The sequence below is a fragment of the Spermophilus citellus genome (assembly GCF_964194105.1).
Source record: "Spermophilus citellus genome assembly, chromosome: 2".
Lineage (NCBI taxonomy): Eukaryota > Metazoa > Chordata > Mammalia > Rodentia > Sciuridae > Spermophilus > Spermophilus citellus.
The window spans coordinates 152,686,762-152,706,848 of NC_138183.1; the positions used below are offsets into that span (position 1 = coordinate 152,686,762).

Consider the following 20,087-nt stretch of genomic DNA (forward strand, 5'->3'; position numbering starts at 1 on the left):
CTTAATCCCAATGTACCTTATTTTCCTTATCTGCAAAATAGGAAGAATAAATATCATGCATCTCATGGGATTGTGGTGAGACTTAAATGAGTTTACATATGTAAACTGTTTTGTATAATGCCTGGCAAATTTTTATTATTTTTCTTATTATACTTTTGCAGTACTGGGGATTGAACCTTGGGCCCTTGAACATGCTAAGTATATGCTCTACCACAGCTTCACACCAGCCCCCAAATTATTATTTACTGCGAGATCCTACTAAAATATAACTCAGAGGTTGGTACTCAATGTATCTTTATTAATATACACAACTAATTTTTCTTTCTTTCTTTTTCTTTTTTTTTTTGCACTGGGTATTGAACCCAGGGGCACTCAACCACTAAGCCACATCCCCAGCCCTATTTTGTATTGTTTTTAGAGAGAGGATCTCACCAAATTGCTTAGTGTCTCACTGTTCCTGAGGCTGGCTTTTAACTTGCAATCCTCCTGCCTCAGCCTCCTGAGCCACTGGGATTATAGGCATGTACCACCGTCCCCAGCAAAAATTTTCCATTTTCCCTACTGATTTTTTTTTTTATTAATCCCCTCCCCAATTTTCTATATTCTTCTCACCAAAAGGTACTGTTCAGGAAGATTTCCAGCAGGTCTTTATCCAAGTATCAATTGGACACATTACCTATCAACCTTGCTCCACATGGGCGGGGAACATAAATGACATGACACACAGCATATGAGTACATTCTGGTCATTATCCGGGAACAAGGGTGTCTGCCTATTCTCTCTGGAAATCAGGCCAATGCTCCATTTTTCTAGGTCTTCCCCAATGTTGTCTTTGATACCCTTGAGAAAGAATGAAAAAGTTGTACTTGATGTTCAAATTATCTCTGTGAGTGGAAAACACTGTAAGTGTATAGTCACTAGTGAAAGTGATTTCAGTGCTGCTTCTGCAGTCTCCAGAGTGAAAGATTTTTTTCTTCACTTTTCCAGCCAGCTTAGGTATCCTTAAGTACAATGGTAAAACTGGACCTCTGGTGCACAGGACCAAAGTTATAGAAACAAGTTAGGGCCAGAGGGTGGTGAGAGAGGCTGGCCACACCCTATCATTTATCTGGGATTGAGTGAACTCAATTGATGAAAGAGTTTAACCAGTGCAAGAAGGGAGGCCTACATCATCCTTATCCTTATTTGCTTGTAAAGAAGCCAATTTGTGTTAATTGTGTTGGCAATTTGGAACAGCCACGAGGGAACTGATTCAAGACAATTGTGGGATGACCTCTCTGTTCCATCCTAGTCCCAATCATTACTCATAGTCAGATGGGAAATTGGAGCACTAGGAAATGTTCTTTGGTCAGAGAGAGTAAACATGTTTTGCTTCTCACACATTTTACTGTGTTACAAGTAGTTTTAAAGACTGTACATGCAGGGAGTTCTGCCATGGAGAGAGATATAGGAAACTGAAGGGATAAATTTTAACATGGCGGTAGTCACGGCCTTCCCTCTTCCCCTCCTAGTTTGCAAAAGGTTATGTCCCATTGACAGCCCAATTTCCTAACCCTCATCCCCACCTAAGGCAGCTAAATTGATCTACTCAATGGAGGGGGAAAAGAATAGGGGTAATCCTAGAAGAGTGTGGAATTGTCAGATAATAGAGGAGGGAAGAAAAAGGGGTCTGAGTTTTACTGATGGAATTATTAACTTGATCACTTAATGTTTTTGAAGAGTCACTAGTAAGGACAGAAATCTTATTTTACTATTTACTTATTGTCTGACTGTTCATCTTTAAATACGACACGGCTCACCAGACAATGTGCAGCACTGCTTCACCCGAGTTATCCAACAACAGAAATAGTATGCAGACACTCGCAGACATCTAGCTATAGAACTGTTCAGAGACGGGGGTGGTAGGAAGGAAAATGACGTACTTCTCTGGCCCTCACCCACCCAATGACTGGAATGCGTGTTTGGGCTGGTTTCTCCGCCCTGGAATACGCAAATCCTAGTTTTCCCCATTCTCCTCTGTTCGGCGACAATTAGGTTGATTGTACAGGGTGAGCTGGATTTTGTAAGAGGAAGGAATTTTACTGAACAATTCGTTTGCCTTGCTACTAACTTGGTTACAGTTGCTTAAATACTGTAGCTATTCCTGCCTCTGTGGCCTCAAAGGCTAAAGTGGGACAAGGCTGGTATTTTTGGTGATGAGGAAATACTTATAAGGGAGGTTGGGTGTTGTCGAACTGGGGCAGAGATCACAGTTGGGGTCACTGCGATTCCGGGGTCAAGGAGGGGATCGGTTTGGGGTTGGGCATCATGCATCCTCAACTCGGGAGCCGCGGCCCAGGCTCTGAAGTTGCTGGCACCCTTGCGGTTCCCACTGCCTGCTCCCCAGAGGGGGGCACCCGGGAGCCGGCGCCTAAGGAACCCGGGCCCACGCGGGAAGGTCGAGAGAGCCGGTGAGGTCACGGTTGCCATGGCTCTGGGCAGTGACGCGCGTCGGCACGTGACCAGGGGTTGCCATGGCGCCGGGCGCCCGGCGGCGCGGGAGCTCCGCCTCCCGGAGTGACGTCTTTCAGGCCCCCCCTCCTTTTCCCGCCCCCCCTTGCCCCCTCCCCCCCGAGCCGGCTCCCCGCGGCCCCGGAGGTTTCACTGCACAACAAGATGGCGGCAGCGGCGGCGAGCGGAGCTGGCGGGGCTGCGGTGGCCGGAGCTGGGGGATCCGGGCCGACGGGCCGCCTGCTGCCTCCGCCCGCGCCGGGGCCCCCGGCCACCCCGGCTGCTGTGCCCCCGGCGGCCGGCGCGCCGCGTCCCGCAGCCCCGGCCTCCCGCGGGCCGATGCCGGCTCGCATCGGCTACTACGAGATCGACCGCACCATCGGCAAGGGCAACTTCGCTGTGGTCAAGCGGGCCACGCACCTCGTCACCAAGGCCAAGGTACTGGCGCTGGGGGACCCGGCGGCTGTGGTCTGTGCAGCCCGGGACCATCCGAGTGTGGCGGGGCCGGGCGAGATCCGCGACCCCCGGGACTGAGGGGTCGGGGCAGCGAGTGGGGTTGGCAATTGGGAGAGCGTTGGGGGCCTGGGAGACGGGCAGGGGGCTGTCGGGCGGAGGGAGTGAGGAGGTAGAAACACCGGCGGACCCGGAGAGGGAAACTCCAAGCCGAGGGGCGAAGGGGCCACGGAGCCCTGGGACCCCGAGCCGAGCAACTGGTCACGGGAAGGGGGTCCTCAGGGCTGCGTGGAGGGTAAGTGGAAGGGTGAGTGGAAAGATGGGGTTGGAACTCTCAGGGGGCCGGCGGACTGTAAGCCAAGAAGACTCCGGAACCAGCAATTAGGAAATCGTAAGGGAATGAGGGCAGGGGCATATGAAATGTGGACCAGGAGGATGGGGGAAGACAAGGGTAAAGGCAGACCTGGGCTTCTGGGGGGCCCCGGGACGGATGGAACATGGACTGGGGTTGTGTAGTGGGTGCAGGGCACTGCAAGGTATGAGACCTGGCACATTATGACAGGAATCCGCATTTGATTATTAAAGACTGATAGTGCAACTGGAAGCCTAGGAGAGTCTCGAATATTGGAGGAGGCAATGAAGAAAATGGGGAAATGAGGGGGAAAATTGTTTTGAGTGTCAGTAGGAAGGGACCCAGGTTTATGGTGGCACTAGTGAATCTAGGGTTAAACAATTTGGAAGAGCTGGGTTGCTGGATATTTTTAGTTGTTGGAGGGTCTGGAATTGTGGGCTTTATGGGAATCCAGGGTGGGCTTTCAGTGGTGAGGGCAAAGCTTGCAACTGAGAAACCTAGACACCAGAGGATTACACTCATTGGGCCTTTTGGTTCCCAAGGGATTTGAGGAGCTATAGTAGGGAAATTGGCCAAGGTCAATTAGGAAGCCATATAGGTATACATATAAAATTCCCCTTTTGAGGAAATATGGGTAGCACTTTGATATAAGCTTCCTGGGGGTGTTGGAATCTAAGACATCAGGAGGAATCCTGTAGTTTTTATAGAACCCACAAAGCCCATTTTCACTCCAGAATTTTTCTTTGCTTGGTAACTCACTTGAATGAATACTTTTAATGTAGTCATTCATTATATTTAAAACTGCAGTTTATGCTTTCCTTCAGCCTGACAAATGAAGAACCCTTATAGCTGCTGCTGCTTCCTACTAAAGCCACATCAATTCCTCTCACCTCCTCAGCCTAGCCTCTGGTTGTCATGACCTACCTGGGGTTTTGTTTTTATGGCCATCACTTGTTTTCAGAAGCCTAGGTCTTCTCTCCTGTTCATTTGCAACCTGAAGTTCCTCCTCCTGCCCCTCTCTCTGCCAAAGACTACAAGAGGCCATTCTTACCAAGGTGGCAGGGTGGGTAGCTGTGGCAATTGATTGGTCAGTTTCACTTCCTCTGGAGGCCCCCCCCCCCAACCTTTTTTCAGTTTTTACCAAAGAATGTCAAGTCTTCAGATCAGAGCTGAACAAGACACCCAAGTCCAAGACTCCCTGATGGTTCCCACAGACCCTTAGGGGAAATAGATTGAGCCTGTAATGTAGACTCTGGTAGGTCGCCTCACCACCTAGTGTTTCCAGTCCTGTTTACTGTTAGTGAAGCCAAATTTATAAACAGTGTTGTCGTCCCCCTCCCTTCTAAGTAATCACATTGTGCTTCTGTGATTATTTTGCTCTGAGCTCTGGGGAATGGACTCCATGAACTTAATTGGTTGTCTGGTTTATGGTCTTAATGATTTGAAAATATTTGAATCTTCCAGCCCTTGGATATACCAAAATATTGATTAAAAAAAACCAAAAAAGCAAAACTATGACTTCCCCATCTAGGATTGAATGTTTTTGTAAATATAATTGCAAATAGTTGATTCTATGTTCTATGTTCAGTAGTCAGCAAAGCCAGTGCCTAATTATGTCTGGTCTGCTGGCTTTCTAATTTTTGTGTGTGTGTGTGTGTGTGTGTGTGTGTGTGTGTATTTTGAAGCTTTTTTTTCTGAGACCTTGGTATCCTTTAGGACTGCAGCATTTAAAACATTGGCTTGTTTATGAGTGGGTGTCACTGTTTATGTTGGTTTTTATCTTTGATCATTTGTGGTATACAGTTATGCAATTCTTATGTATGGAAATATTCAGGGTCTTGAATGAGACTGAATGGCTTGGACAATGAGTTGCATGTGTGAAGAAACCATACCAGCACTCATTTGTGTTTCTGTAGCAGTGTGCAATTTCCTAGTTACAGTTACAAGTACCCTATCTTTTGCAGCTTAAATTACTCTGACGACATGAGTGAAGCTTAATTCACAAGGAGTTGTCATGTGCTCTGGATGAACGATGAACATATTTTGGCCTGCTCCTTTCTTATCTGAATCCACTTTGGAAGTGGTTCTCAACTGCTGACAGCTTAGATGTGCCTAGCAGCTGTTGACATACAGTATGATGGCCTATTAATGCCATGGTTTGGTTATATAATGGTGGGGAAGGTGCATATGTACTAGAAGTTGCAGGAGCTGCTGCTTCAGTTACTCGGGTAGAGATTTTTCTCCCCATGCACTGCTGCATTTATCTTACTTCTGCAGTCAGGTCAGTCCAAAGCAAAGAGTTATCTCCCCCTGCCCCCATCTCGTTCTACAATGTATTATTTTTGTTTTTTCTTATTGAGGTGTGTGGTTTTCTTCTTTCTTTCTCTTTTTCCCCCTGTAGGTAATTGAATAGTCTGAGTTTTTCTTATAACCATAAATACAATCAGACTCAAGTAATACAGATGATACTTGTGCAGGTTAAAGGGGTTAGGTAATAGATATCTTTGAACATTGGAGAAAAAAAATATTTATGGTCACCTTTTCTTACATGACCCTTTCCAAGGACTAAGAGACTAAAGTAAACTTCATTTATTGACTAAGCTACTGTACTTCATCCAACAATAAGTGGTGAAGCTGGCTCTTTCCCAAATCCTGTTAACTTGCAAACCTCCTAGAGTAGGACCCTGGGATGAATAAAATCAGTAGAGAAAAGGATGTTATCTTCCTATTTGGTTTTTCTGTACTTTTGCAGCAGTGGCATTCATGAGCTCAGACTTCATATTGGCAGCACTGCAGTGCTTAGAGCGTCACTGCAGAACAGTTCAGAGCAGTGAATATTCATCTGTGACATACTTTGGTCAGCAACTCACCCTGCCTTTGTCCTACCTGCTTTGATTTCCTTTTATTTTGGGGGAGGAGCCTACCATAAGGTTCTCTGGCTGTCTTCTTTAGATAGGACACTATAAAGTATTGAAGAGGTTAAAAAATAGGTTTAGTGCTTTTAGATTGCTTGTAGTCTGTTTCATGTTTTTGTGCTTTCAAGCTATTGGACAAATGGGAACCAAGAGTAGGTATATTTTGTGTGCATTTAAAAAAGTATGCATGACTATAAAAATCTTTGGTTAAGTACTTTTAAACTGCTGTGTTCGGTAGTGCACACCTGTAATCCAGGCTGTTGGGAGTTGAGGCAGGAAGCAAGTTCAAGGCCAGCCTGGGCAACTTAGTGAGACCCTGCCTCAAAATAAAAAGGACAGGGAATTAGCTCAGTATAGAATACCCTTTGGTTCAATTCCCAGTACCGCATAAAACAAAATAAATCAAAACCCTTTTAAACTGTATTTCAGTAAATATGCATCACTTGTCTCTTATTGGTTTGTGATAAGAACTTCAGCTTTGGGTAAGACTGCCTGGTTTGAATCCTCTGTTGCTTAATGATGAGCCATGAAAAGTTATTTAACTTCTTTGTGCTTGGATTTCCTCATCTATAAAATGGGATGGCAATAGTACTTACAAGTTTGGGTGTTAGGAAGATTCAGTAAGATAATATATGTAAAGGTATTCATGTTTAGTCAGCATTTAATAAATGTTATCATCATCATTATCATCAGGTGCGATAGTAACCAAGATAAGTAAGACATACTCCCCCCCCCCCCTTTTTTTTGGCTTTTTACCCTTAGGAAGAGTTCATGACTGCATATATCTTCAATTTTGTGTGGGTGTATGCCATCCTGATGATAAGCTTTCATGGTGAAAAAAATTAATAATTTGCTATTGTTTCAGGTGCCCCTTTGAGATACCTTGGGTTTAGTTGCTGTGGAATGTGGGCTGACTAATCTCATGAAATTGTTATTTTAAAAACACAGTTTTTGGCTCATTAAACTTCTTTTTTTTTGTGGGTGGAGGCATTAGGGATTAGGGGTACTTTATTGCTGGGCTATATCTCCAGTCTTTTTATTTTTTATTTTGTGACAGGGTCTGGCTGCTTTGCTGAGGCTGGCCTCAAACTTGAGATCCTCTTGCCTCAGCCTCCTGAGTTGCTAGGATTATAGGCATGTTAACTGTGCCTGACTTGATTAAATGTTTTTTTAAACAATTATGAAACTTAATGAAAACTAACACTGACTTTTGCTTTGGACTGCCTTAAATTTTCATTGTGTTTTGGTAACTAATTTTTGTCATACTGATAATAGAACAGTTTGAGTGCAGTCTTTTCTCCAGAGATTTGCTTAAATTTGGTGGAAAATATGTAAAAACATTCCTATAAGCTTAAGAACACATTTGCACTTATGTGCAGTGTGCTTCTTAGAAGGCCTAGGTTAGGATCCAAACTTTAAAAATTACACAGAGAAAACACTTTGCCCTATGAGATTGTTCCAAATATTAACCAGCCAGGACACATTTGTGTGCTGTTTTACTGCAAACTCATTTTCACAAGACTAACTCAGGGTGGGCTAAAAGCATTATTTTTACCTTTAAGGAAGAGTTGATTGAAATAGATGAGATGATACATGTGCCCTTTAGGAAGTTGAAAACAATAATCTTTGGCATAACCGGAAGAGATAATTATGTCAAAAAGAAATTGAAAGCAAGATTTACATTACATACATTTGAGGAAGATAGTTTTATCCCTAAACAATCTTGAAGTGGCTACTGAAAGATGACTCAGTTCATTTTGACATAGTTTTGATGGGGTTACTAACTTTTTGGAACTTGGAGAGGAGCTAAGACTGATTGGGACTAGTCTTCAGAGTCAGAATACCAGTATTCCACTTTCAGCATCCAAGATGTTTATTTTAACATTCTGACTTTGGTGCCAGCTCCCTAGAAAGTCATAGATCTGGCTCAAGCCAGAGGTGCCCAGACTAGTTATTCCTGTGCCAGAAGTGCTGTTTTCATTCTCCAAGCATCAATCTGGCTGATATTTTCTAGTTCATGGCACCAAAGAGAACAAAATGGACATGGAAAAGAATAAGAAATATTTTTTATTCACTAGAGTCTCTGTAATTATAAAAAATGCCTAAGACATATCTGCTAAGAGATGGAATCTTTCCCTTATCCATTCATTCATTCAGCACACATTGATTGAATGCAGTTATTTTGTCAGTCTATTCTAGGCTCTGTAATATGCCAATGAAGAGGAGAGACAAAAAAGCACTTGCTTGGAGCTTACTTTCACATAAGTGGAGACAGACAGGAGTCATGTTAAAAATATATGTGTGTGTGTGTGTGTGTGTGTGTGTGTATGTATGTGTGTGTATGTATTTTTCCATATACTAATGAGTAAGTATTAAGAAGAAAATAAATGGTCTAGGTCTACAGGTTTGGGGAGGGGTGCTGCTTCAGATAGAGTGGTTATGGAGGGATTTTTCAAGATTGCGACAATTGAGTTGAGACCTGAGTAATGAGGGAAAAGCATCCTAGGAAGATTTGGAAGACAGAACATTCCACGCAGAAGGAATGGCAAGTGCAAAAGTCCTTGAGAACAGAAATGAGCTTGGATTATTTAAAGATTAGACCCAAGGTCATGTATCATGGTACCTTAGTCAACAAGGGTAGGATGGTAAGGGGTAAGGTTAGACAGGTAGATGGGCCAGATTATGTAGGTCTTATAGGTCATTTTATGAAATTGGGCATGATATAGGGGATTGGCATCAGATAGTATCAAAGTGGAGCACTGACATAATTTGATATTTTAAAACTCATGTTTTTTTTTTTTTTTTTTTTTTTTGTGGGGGGCGGTACTGGGATTGAACTCAGGGGCACTCAACTACTGAGCCACATCCCCAGCCCTATTTTGAACTTTATTTAGAGACAGGGTCTCACTGAGTTGCTTAGTTCCTCACTTTTGCTGAGGCTGGCTTTGAACTCGCAGTCCTCCTGCCTCAGCCTCCTGAACTGCTGCCATTACAGGCATGCACCACCACACCTGACTTCATGTTGGGTTATTTTATGGTTAAGGGCAAAACAAACTTTTTCTGATGTACTTCTTAAGACACAGGAAATGGTCAATTTTAACAACTTAATATATTCTTTCACACTTTAAGAGAATGCCATACTTTTTTTTTAATATTTATTTTTTAGTTTTCGGTGGACACAACATTTTTATTTTTTATTTGTATGTGGTGCTGAGGATCGAACCTAGCGCCCCGCGCATGCCAGGCGAGTGTGCTACCACTTGAGCCACATCCCCAGCCCGAATGCCATACTTTTTGCATATAAGCTAAACATGATCAATCAACAAATATTTGTTCATTTGTCAGGCACAAAAAAGACTTTAGAGGTAAGATGTTCTTTTCCAGAGCCTAGAAAAATGGACTTAACAGAATTTAGACTCTCTACTTTTAATAGACTATTAAAGTTGTTTAGATCAATTATCCATTATGTTCATGGCTGTCTTCTGTATCATCTCTCATTTTCTTGGAGTCCTATAGCTAGTCAGTTAGGGAGTTGGAATTAGAATTAAGGTACCTGCTGGGTGTGGTGGCACAAGCCTGTAATTCCAGTGAGTTGGGAGGCTGAGGCAGGAGGATTGCAAGTTCGAGGCCAGCCTCAAAAACTTGAAGCTCTAAGCAACTTAGTGAGATGCTGTCTCAAAATAAAACATAAAAAGGGCTGGGGACTTAACTCAGTGGTAAAGCACCCCTGGATTCAATCCCCAATTAAAAAAAAATGAAAAGAATCCAGGTATCTATGCCTAGTTAACTCCCTGACTTTTTGTAATTATAGAAAACATTATTCTTGCCCTCTGAACATTTGTTTTTTTTTTTTGTTAGAGACAAGATATATCTCCTAAAACAAGTGAGATTCCTCAAGAATGGAGGAAGAGAAATATACCAACACTGTACTTCACCAGTGCTCTGTCATTATGTCATTGTCATCCTGCCATTTACCTGCAATCCTCCCTGCTTTGCCTTCACATCTCCTACTCTGACACTCTTGATTCCCCCTTGACTTGACAGATGTGGAGGAAGTAAACAGGGAAAGAAATAAACATTGAAAGTACAGTGACCCAAACCTTCACCTGCCTTATATAGTTTTCTTGTGACACTCTTATCTAGCTACTTCCAGGGAATATGGGTGGTTATGCTTTTGGGTTGGATTGGTCTACCTTTGAAGGTAAATTCTTAGATGAACTCCTCACTTACCAGATCATTACCAGTTTCCAGTGATGATGCCATCTTATAACACATTAAAAGAATTGGTTTCCTAGAGACATCCTTGATGACATGGTGAGGACTGAGAGAACCCTGTATCTAGGGTTTCTCTTAATTTGGTTCTATTTTCTGGCCTGAGAGCTACACCTGTTCTTTACATGAGTAAACTCATATATCAGGTGAGTCCCTGATCCCTCCTAATGAGTAGCTTTATCCCTTTCTGATATAATCATATGACCAGAGCGTCCTTTGCCTGACTGATAGTATCTAGAGGATGAACATTATACATATTCTCATGGCTTTTGTCTTTATTTGATATTTCATTGTTAAATAAATGGCCTAGGCAGTGTCTTTGAGAAGATTGTAGTCTGGAATGAATTAGATTGAAAGATCCCCTTTTGGATATATTCAGAGTAGAATCCCATCAGCTTGTACAAAACTGTTGGATGAAGCATCGTGAAGTTATGTTAGGAACATATTTTGATTAGCATGTGTGTGATCCGCAGTAGGTAAGGAGTCTCTGCCACTGTAAAGTATTTTATCTCAGTATTAGGCTGTTCAAAGAGGTAGGAATCAGATCGTGAATGCTTAGCCACAGTTCTTAGAAACTGAAAAGGAAGAAGAAAACCCGTCACCTGTTGAAGTTTGTCAATGTGGGCTGGGCTTGCTCACTTGAATACTTTTGACCAGTTATTTTAAGCTAAATTTAGGTTTTGATTAGGAAGTTATGAGAAATTATCAGATTCCTGCCTATTTCCAGTTCTAGCACTTGCTTACCAACAGTATGCTTTCCTTCTTGTAGCTCATCCCATAACTGCATGTGAATGCTTTCTAAAAAAGTGCTCCAGAGCTGGGGCTGTAGCTCAGTGGCAGAGCACTTGCCTAGTATGTGTAAGGCACTGGGTTTGATTCTTAGCACCACATAAAAATAAACAAAATAAAGGCATTTATTTTGTCCATACACAACTACAAAAAAATTTAAAAAAAAAAGCGCCCCACTTTGATACTATCTGATGCCATAAAATGGCTACGTAATCTGGCCCATCTACCTGTCTTACCTTATCCCTTACCATCCTTGTTGACTAAGGTACCATGACATGTGAACTTGGGTCTAATCTTTAGATAATCCAAGCTCATTTCTGTTCTCATGTGAATACTTTCCTTTTTATAGCTCTACCTAGAATTGATTGTGAAAATTTGGGTTAGCTATCCATATTTTCCATATTTTTTCCTTCTTCTTCTTTTTTTTTTTTTTTGTACTGGGGATTGAACTCAGTGATGCTTAACCATTTAGCCAATCCCCAGCTTCCCCCTTACCTTTTAATATATATTTTATTTAGAGACAGGGTCTTGCTGAGTTGTTTAGTGTCTCACTAAGTTGCTGAGGCTGGCTTTGAACTTGATCCTCCTGCCTCAGGTTCCCGAGCCACTGGGATTACAGGTGTGGGCCACTGCATCTTACTAGCTGTCCATATTTTTTGAGGCTAAATACTTTGGAGAGGAATTTTTTGTTCATTCATTGCATCCATCCATTCAATAAACTGTTGAAAAATTATCAAAAATAGAAATGGGCCTTCGCATGGTGGCACACAACTGTAATTTCAGTGACTTGGGAGACTGAGACGGAAGGATCACAAGTTTGAGGCCAGTCCAGGCAATTTAGTGAGACATTGTTTCCAAATAAAAAATAAAAAGTGCTGGGGTAGGGCGCAGTTGCACATGCCTGTAATCCCAAGGGCTGGGGAGGTTGAGAGAGGGAGATCACAAGTTCAGAGCCAGCCTCAGCAAATTGAGGTACTATGCAACTCGGTGAGACCCTGTCTCTAAATAAAATACAAAAATAGGGCTGGGGATGTGGCTCAGTAGTTGAGTGCCCCTGAGTTCAATCCCTGGTACCAAAAAAAAAAAAAAAAAAAAAAAATCTAGCCTCTATTGCTCCATGGCCTGTCAATATAATAATTTAATGTAATCAAATAATAATTATATTCTTAATACTTAGTACAATGTCTATAAGTATTCATTAAATGAATGAATGTAAGTATTAAAAAATAGCTGTTTGTTTTTATACTCAGTGCATCTTAGACTTATTATTAGAATTTTCTATTTTTGTTTAAAATGTTAAGGACAAATAATTTTCTTCCTTTTTCTCAAAAATCTCTTGTTAAGGAGATTTTATAATCTTTCTGGGCAAGTATTTTTTTTTACTTTGAAAAAATATTTATTTATTTATTTATTTATTTATTTATTTATGCTGGGAATCAAACCCAGGGGGCCCTGCACATTCCAGGCAAATGCTCTACCACAGAACCACATCCTAAGCTTTTTGGTATATTTCAAGCTTTCATTATTATGAAGTTAAGTGTATCTAAAGTAAATCTTACAATTTAAATTCAAGTTACTTATTGTATTTACTTATTTTTACAGTGTTGGGCCTTGTGAACTCAGGGCCTTGTGCATACTAAGCAAGTGCATTAACCACTGAGGTACATTTCCAGCCCATGTTCTTCATTTTTTTTCCCCTATTTCATTCTATTGCCCCCGCTATTCTTGAACTAGGGTGCTCAAGTGATTCTCCTGTCTCAGCGTCCTGAGTACTATGAGTACAGGCATGTTCCATCACCCCTGGCTAAGTCTCCTATTTTGTTTTTTATTTAGTTTTTAGTACTGTGAATGGAACTCAGAGGCGCTTAACCACTGAGCCACTTCCCCAGCCCTTAATTTTTGAGACAGGGTCTCAATAAGTTGCTTAGGGCCTCACTAAATTGTTGAGACTGGCTTTGAGCTTGAGATCCTTTTGCTTCAGCCTCCTGAGCCACTGGGAGTACAGGCCTGCAACACTGTGCCTGCCTATTTCTAAATTTAAATGGAAGGTTCTTTCATATCCAGACTCCCAGTGGGTTACTTCTCTGAGATGGCTCCATGAGTATGGTCAGCCAGTGCCTCCAGTTTTCCCTCTTCTGCCTTGGAGCCTCTCCCTTTGGAGACCAACCAGACTGTCAGGCTATTGGCCCTTCCTGAAAAAACTTCACACTATTTGTTGAGTTGCTTCTTGTTCTTTCCTTTCTTTTGGTTACTGGGGATTGAATTCAGGGGTGCTTAGTTTCTTAGATACATACCCAGCCCCATTTTTTTAATCTTTTATTGATTTTATTTTATTTTTTTTTAATACATGACAGCAGTGGAATGCATTAATTTTTATTACACAAATAGAGCAGTTTTTCATATCTCTGTGTATAAAATATGTTCATGCCAATTCATGCCATTATACATGTACTTCTTTTGCATTACAATTCTTAATATACATATATACCAAAATTTTTCGTATCTGTTTGTATATAAAGTAGATTGACACCCAATTCAAGTCTTCATAGTGACCTTTGTATAATGATGTCCATCCCATTCCACCATCCTTGCTAATCCCCTGCCCCCTCCCTTTTCCTCCCACCCCTCTTCCCTATCTAGAATTCATCTACTCCTCTTATGCTCTCCTTCATTACTCCATTTTCTAAGCCCCCTTTTCTATTTTATTTTGAGACAGAGTTTCCCTAAGTTGCTATGACCTTGCTAAATTGCTGAGGCTGGCTTTTAACTTGGCATCCTCCTGCTTAAGCCTCCCTGAACTGTTGGGATTATAGCTGTGCACCATCAGGACCAGCCCTTCTTGTTATTTTCTTTATATTTAAGTGATCTGATTAAAACATTTTTTCCCATCATTGACTAGTAATCTCTGTGTGTGTGTGTGTTTGTGTTTGTGTGTGTGTGTATGTGTGAATATTGAGCCCAGCACTGTTCTGTCACTAAGCTACATCCTCAGCCCTTTTTATTTTTTATTTTGAGACGGTATCACTGAGTTGCCTCGGCTGGCTTCAAACTTGTGATCTTCTGAGTTGTTGCGATTATTGGTATGCACTACTGTGCCAGCAATCTTAATGAATTACTTTTAATTGATCCTTAATTTTAATGGATTAATGCAAGTAGTATTTATTGTATCATCTGTATTCTAAAAGAGACTACAACTAGAAGGTAAGAAGAGATTTTATTCTTAGGGTAGATAAGGGGTTAAATTAAAAGAGCAGTTGACTGCTTGCAGCTTGAATCTAATAGAGAGGAAGGAAGACGAGGTATTAAACATAATAAATTCTTCTTTTTGTTGGTTTTTGCTTTGTTGGGGATCAAATCCAGGGCCTGCTGCATGCTAGGCAAGTACTGTATTACTGAATCATATCCCCAGCCCATAATAAATTTTTTTACATCAACCACACTGTCTGTTTTTATTGGCTCTCTTCTCTACCTTGTCCATTTTTTTCTGATTATAAAAATTACTTTGTGCTCATGGAAGAAATTTGGGAAAATTTTGAAAAGTATAAAGAAGTGTAAGAAAAAAAATCACCCATAATCCTGACACTCAGAGACAGTAGGTATTTGTATTATAAAAGATTTGTACATACATATGTGTGTACACACACAAACACACACACACACACACACTTTTTTTGTGTGTGCCAGGATTAAACCTGGGGTTCTTAACCACTGAGCCACATCCCCAAACCTTTTTATATTTATTTTGAGACAGGGTCTCTCTGAATAACTTAGGGCCTTTGCCAAATTGCTGAGACTGGCTTTGATTTGTGATCCTCCTGCCTCAGCTTCAGTCACTGTATTATAGGCATGCAGCACTGTGCCCAGCTGTACCTATATATTTTTAAATAGGTTCATGTCGATACAATGTATTCTTTTCCAGCCTCATTATTATCATTTTTACATCATTAGAAACTTTTAGTAATTAGTAATTTTAATTGATATATACTTTTCTATGATATGACTATAGTATTTTTTGAAACTTTTTCCTAATTTAAGGTTTTTCCCAGTTTTTCTCTTTAAAAGTTTGCTGTGAAAACCATATTTGCACCTGAGTCTTTGATGTATTTCTGATCTTTTGCTCTGGATGGATTGTTGAAAGTGAAATTACTGGGCCAGAGGGAACACATGTTTGTTAGACACCTGATATGTATAATGCCACAGTGCTTTCCAGAAAGATTGCATCAGGGATGGTTTCCCCAGCAGTGGATGAGAAGGCCTGTCTCACAGCCAACCACACTGGCTCTCTTTATCTTATCTATCTCCACTTCTGCCTTCGTTGGCATGGAGGTGTAGGGCTTTTAAGTCCCTATTGCACCTCCAAACCTAGTGTGTAGATACAGTATCAGTCAGAAGAGTATTATAGCAGCTGCCTAATCCATCTTTCCCTGAGCCAAACTAGAAGAAAGAGGAGAATAGGTGTGTATCTAACCTTTTACTTGCTTTTTTTGAATCATCACTCTCTCTCCTTATCTTTCACAAAGGGACATAAATCTGTACTGGAGGAATTGCTGAAGCAAAGAAAGGCTAATGAGAAATATACTCTGATTACCTCTACCTTTGATTTTTTTTCTTTTGAAACTTTGATTTTTAAATAACTATTCTTGGGTAAATCTGAGCTAGAATTTCAGATTAATGAAGGTCATAAATTGTTCCTCCTTCTTTTTAATGGTGAAAAGACTGAAGTAGATTGTGAGGGAGATAATTGTGAGAATAAATATGGTAACATAGCTTCCCTATCATGTTTGAATTTGCTTTATGCGCTGTACTTTATAAGTTATTTAAGAGATTTACAAGAGCATTTACAAGAGCTGGTTCAGGATATGATTCTTGGAATGTTTTGGGATTACTACAGTTGTGTGGAGTTACCTGTATTTTGGACAACTGATGATAGGCTCTTTTATTTCCAATAGAAGCCCTCTTACACAATAAGTTTGACTTACGATTTACTTAGTTAATTGGGGAAAAAATTGATAAAGCATGGAAATCAGAAGTCTGCATTCATGTAATAATGTTTTTTTTTTAAATTTTTTTATTTTTTTAGTTTTAGATGGACACAATGCCTTTACTTATTTATTTATTTTTATGTGGCGCTGAGGATCGAACCCAGTGCCTCACACATGCAAGGCAAGCGTTCTGCCACTGAGCCACAATCCCAGCCCAACATGTACTAATGTTTTAAAATGGTTTGTTTTAGAATATTTCCAACATAAACAAAAGTGGAGAGAATAGTATAATGATTCCTCATGGATTCACTGACTACCGCCACCTTGAATAGCTGTCATCTTGTGGCCAATCTTTCATCTGTGCCCTTTCCCACTTCCCCTTTCTCCCCAGATTTTGAAGCATGTTCTTTGATTAAATCTATAAATATTTTGGTATATATCTCCAAGTGGATGAAGATTCTTTTTCAGAGAATCATAACCATAGTATGATTATCCTACTAAAACAATTAACAAGAATTCCTTAATATCATTAAATATCAATTCAGTGTTAAACTTTCCTTGATTGTCTCACATTATTTTTAATCACTTATCTGTTTGAATTATAACATAAACAAACTTCATACATTACAGTTGATCTATGTCTCTTAAGTTTGAAAGTATTTTTATTCTATAGGTTTCCCCTCCCATCTTTTCCCTTGTAAGCTAAGAAACACATTGGCTAATATTTGATATAGGGCCAAGACTTTTTCTTTGCATGCCCTGATTAGAGTTCTTTTGTCTTGTTTATATTAAACACATGCAAAATTCACTATGATTTCCAGTTTTAAAGAAAAACAGTAATTTAATGGCACTTGTGATGTGATAAGAGTACAGAATCTCTCTTGATTTTTCTGATCCTCTTCCCCAGTGTTTAACACTGGTCTCATCCACATCTATTTTTTTTTTTTTTTAAAGAGAGAGTGAGAGAGGAGAGAGAATTTTTAATATTTATTTTTTAGTTCTCGGCGGACACAACATCTTTGTTGGTATGTGGTGCTGAGGATCGAACCCGGGCCGCACGCACACCAGGCGAGCACGCTACCGCTTGAGCCACATCCCCAGCCCCTCATCCACATCTAATTTGACTTTAACAAGTCTTTATTAGACTTAGTTTTTATAGAAACATGTACTTTCTTTTTCTCCCTAATTCTTCATCAGTTTGCAATATTTGATTAAATTCATAACTATAACAGATAGTATGTTTGGAAAAAACCTATAAATTACTGATATGCATACATACAACAATAGAAGTATCCAGGAATCAGACAATAGTTGTTAGAGTTGTTAATTGAGAACAGTTTCTGTGTGTGTTGCTGGGGATTGAACCCAGGACCTTGTGCGTGCTGGGTAGGCACTCTACCACTGAGCTATACCCTTAGCCCTGACAATTTGTGTGTTGTGAGCATCATTTGTTTTACAGAGAGAAGAGGAAGTATTAATTATATTTGCATGTTGGTCAGATGGCTGTGGATTAAGAGTCACTGCATTAATTTAAAATTATAAATAAGCTAAAACTCTTAGAAATTTGAGGACAAACTATTTTATAGAATCTTTTATTATTTATAACGTATACTTCAGGGTTTTTATTTTTGACCACTTATGTTAGAGTTTGCAAGAATTGAACTGAATTTGATAAGAGCCAATGATATTAAAAACTTTGTGAGGAAACATCCCAAACTCGCTTAGCTTAAAAGGTTTATATCTGTTCACTGCCAATGTAGTGTTCCATGGAACAAGTTGACATTTTCATGTAGTAAGTTGTTTTCTGTTTCTGGCAGAAGAAATCTTGGTTCATATGCCATGAGAAACAGAATTGTTTTTATTGTGGAAGGCAGGAGCAGAGCTGTGTGTTTCTTATTAGGATTAGTTGGGCACCTGCAGGATTTCTTACTTCTGTCTTTCTGCTTCCTGCCTCCTGTTGTCCTTTCCTTCTGTCAAAATGTTCTAATGTTGCATAAGCAATGTTCTGACAATAGATGAGTTTTTTTAGTAGCTCATTTTTTTTTAAACCCTGAAAATAATGTTTTTAGTGATTGTGTGTTCTTGGCTTACTTTCCATTTCCACATCAACAGAGATATTGTGATTCTAGTCAAATGGGGTTGTTGTATTCTGCCAGTGATCTTTGTGTCCAAGTCAGCTGCAGAAATACCACTTTCACGTTATACCTAAATAGCATCTATGTATATAGTAGTTTTGGAAGATAACTAAAGGTTGGAAAGGCACTTCAGGATCTTTTAAAAGGATTTTCCAATTCTCAGGAATAAAATAACTTGTTTGAAGTATGTTATTCATTGGTCTCTGACATATTCACAAGAGGAGCTAGTGATTTCAGCCCACTGGCTCTTCTGATTCCATTTTCCTCCTTCCTTTTGAGTCAGCAGCTGCATCCAGTCCCCTGCTCTAATTGAGCTCCTAGTAAAAGGAGCACTGTTACTCTGAATCATAACCTCTTTATCAATACTTGTTGAAGTTATAGGCAAAGAATCCATTTTGGAGTCACATTGACTTTAGAAAACCACATTTCAGTTGTGTTACCTAAATTCCTCTTCCTTTTTTAATGCTATTACCAATGTTTTCTCTTTTTTTCATCCCTTTGGAGGAACTTTTTGGCCCACCAGAGTTGCTTGAGACAATCTGTAGTCATGCACTGAGCCTCTGGGGGAAGTCAGGGAAGGTGTTTCCAATTTGATTTTAGGAGCAAGTAGTTTGACTTTGGGTGAATCACTCAACCTCGTGGAGCTTCCAGTTTCTTTTTTACTTATTTTTTTCCCCAACAGCTTTATTGAGGTACAGTTCATATACAATACATTTTACCCAATTTAATTTTTTTTGTGCACTCAAATAATTTTTTTAAAAAGAGAGAGAGAGAGAGAGAGAGAGAGAGAGAGAGAGAGAGAGAGAGATTTTTAAATATTTATTTTTTAGTTTTTGGTGGACACAACATCTTTGTTTGTATGTGGTGCTGAGGATCGAACCCGGGCCGCACGCATGCCAGGCGAGTGCGCTACCGCTTGAGCCACATCTCCAGCCCTCAAATAATTTTTAAAAATATTTATTTAAAAATATTTATTTATTTATTTTTTAGGTAGATGGACACAACACAATGCCTTTATTTTTATGTGGTGCTGAGGATCGAACCTGGGTCCCGCCCATGCTAGGCGAGTGCTCTACTGCTGAGCCACAATCCCAGCCCCATCAAAGAATTTTATAGCCATTGCCACAACAAATTTTCTAACATTTTTGTTCCACATAAAAGAAATGCTGTATTCATTAGTGGTCATTGCTTATTTCTGCAACCTTTGTCCCCCAGCCCTTGTAACCACTAATCAATCTCTATAGATTGGCCAGTTCTGAACGTCTCCTGTAAATGGAATCGTGCAGTATGTGATCTTTTGTACATGGCTTCTTTCACTTAGCATGATTTTTTCAAGATTCATCTATCTATAGTTATCTTAAAATATATATGAAATATGGGAAGTTGAGGCAGGAGGATCATAAGTTCAAGGCTAGCCTCAGCAACTTAGTGAGGAGGCCCTAAGCAACTTAGTGAGATCCTGCTTCAAAATAAAAAATATATAGAGCTGGGGAAAAAAGCACCCTTGGAATAAATCCCCAATACCAATAAATAAATAAATAACAAAAAATATATGTATGTATATAAAAAAAGATTCATCTAGCATATTTTGGAATTCCTTTTTATGGTTAATGTTTTTTGTATGGATGTAGTACATTTTGTTTATTCTTACATGAATCAATGTATATTTCTATTATTTTTACCTTATGAATAATGCTTT

General features: G+C 40.0%; 1 protein-coding gene across 3 annotated transcripts in view; it reads left to right on the forward strand.

Annotated features, from left to right (window-relative positions):
• Positions 1-2,412: 2,412 nt before the first annotated feature.
• Positions 2,413-20,087, forward strand: part of SIK3 (SIK family kinase 3) — a 246,893-nt gene continuing 229,218 nt past the window's right edge. Inside the window, exon 1 of one of the 3 annotated variants that reach the window (XM_081272989.1) lies at positions 2,413-2,928. In XM_081272989.1, coding sequence (XP_081129115.1) covers positions 2,656-2,928 — 273 coding nt within the window. In that variant the 5' untranslated portion in view covers positions 2,413-2,655. The remainder of the gene's footprint in view (positions 2,929-20,087) is intronic. The other 2 variants (XM_081272991.1, XM_081272990.1) reach the window with 2 other exon arrangements.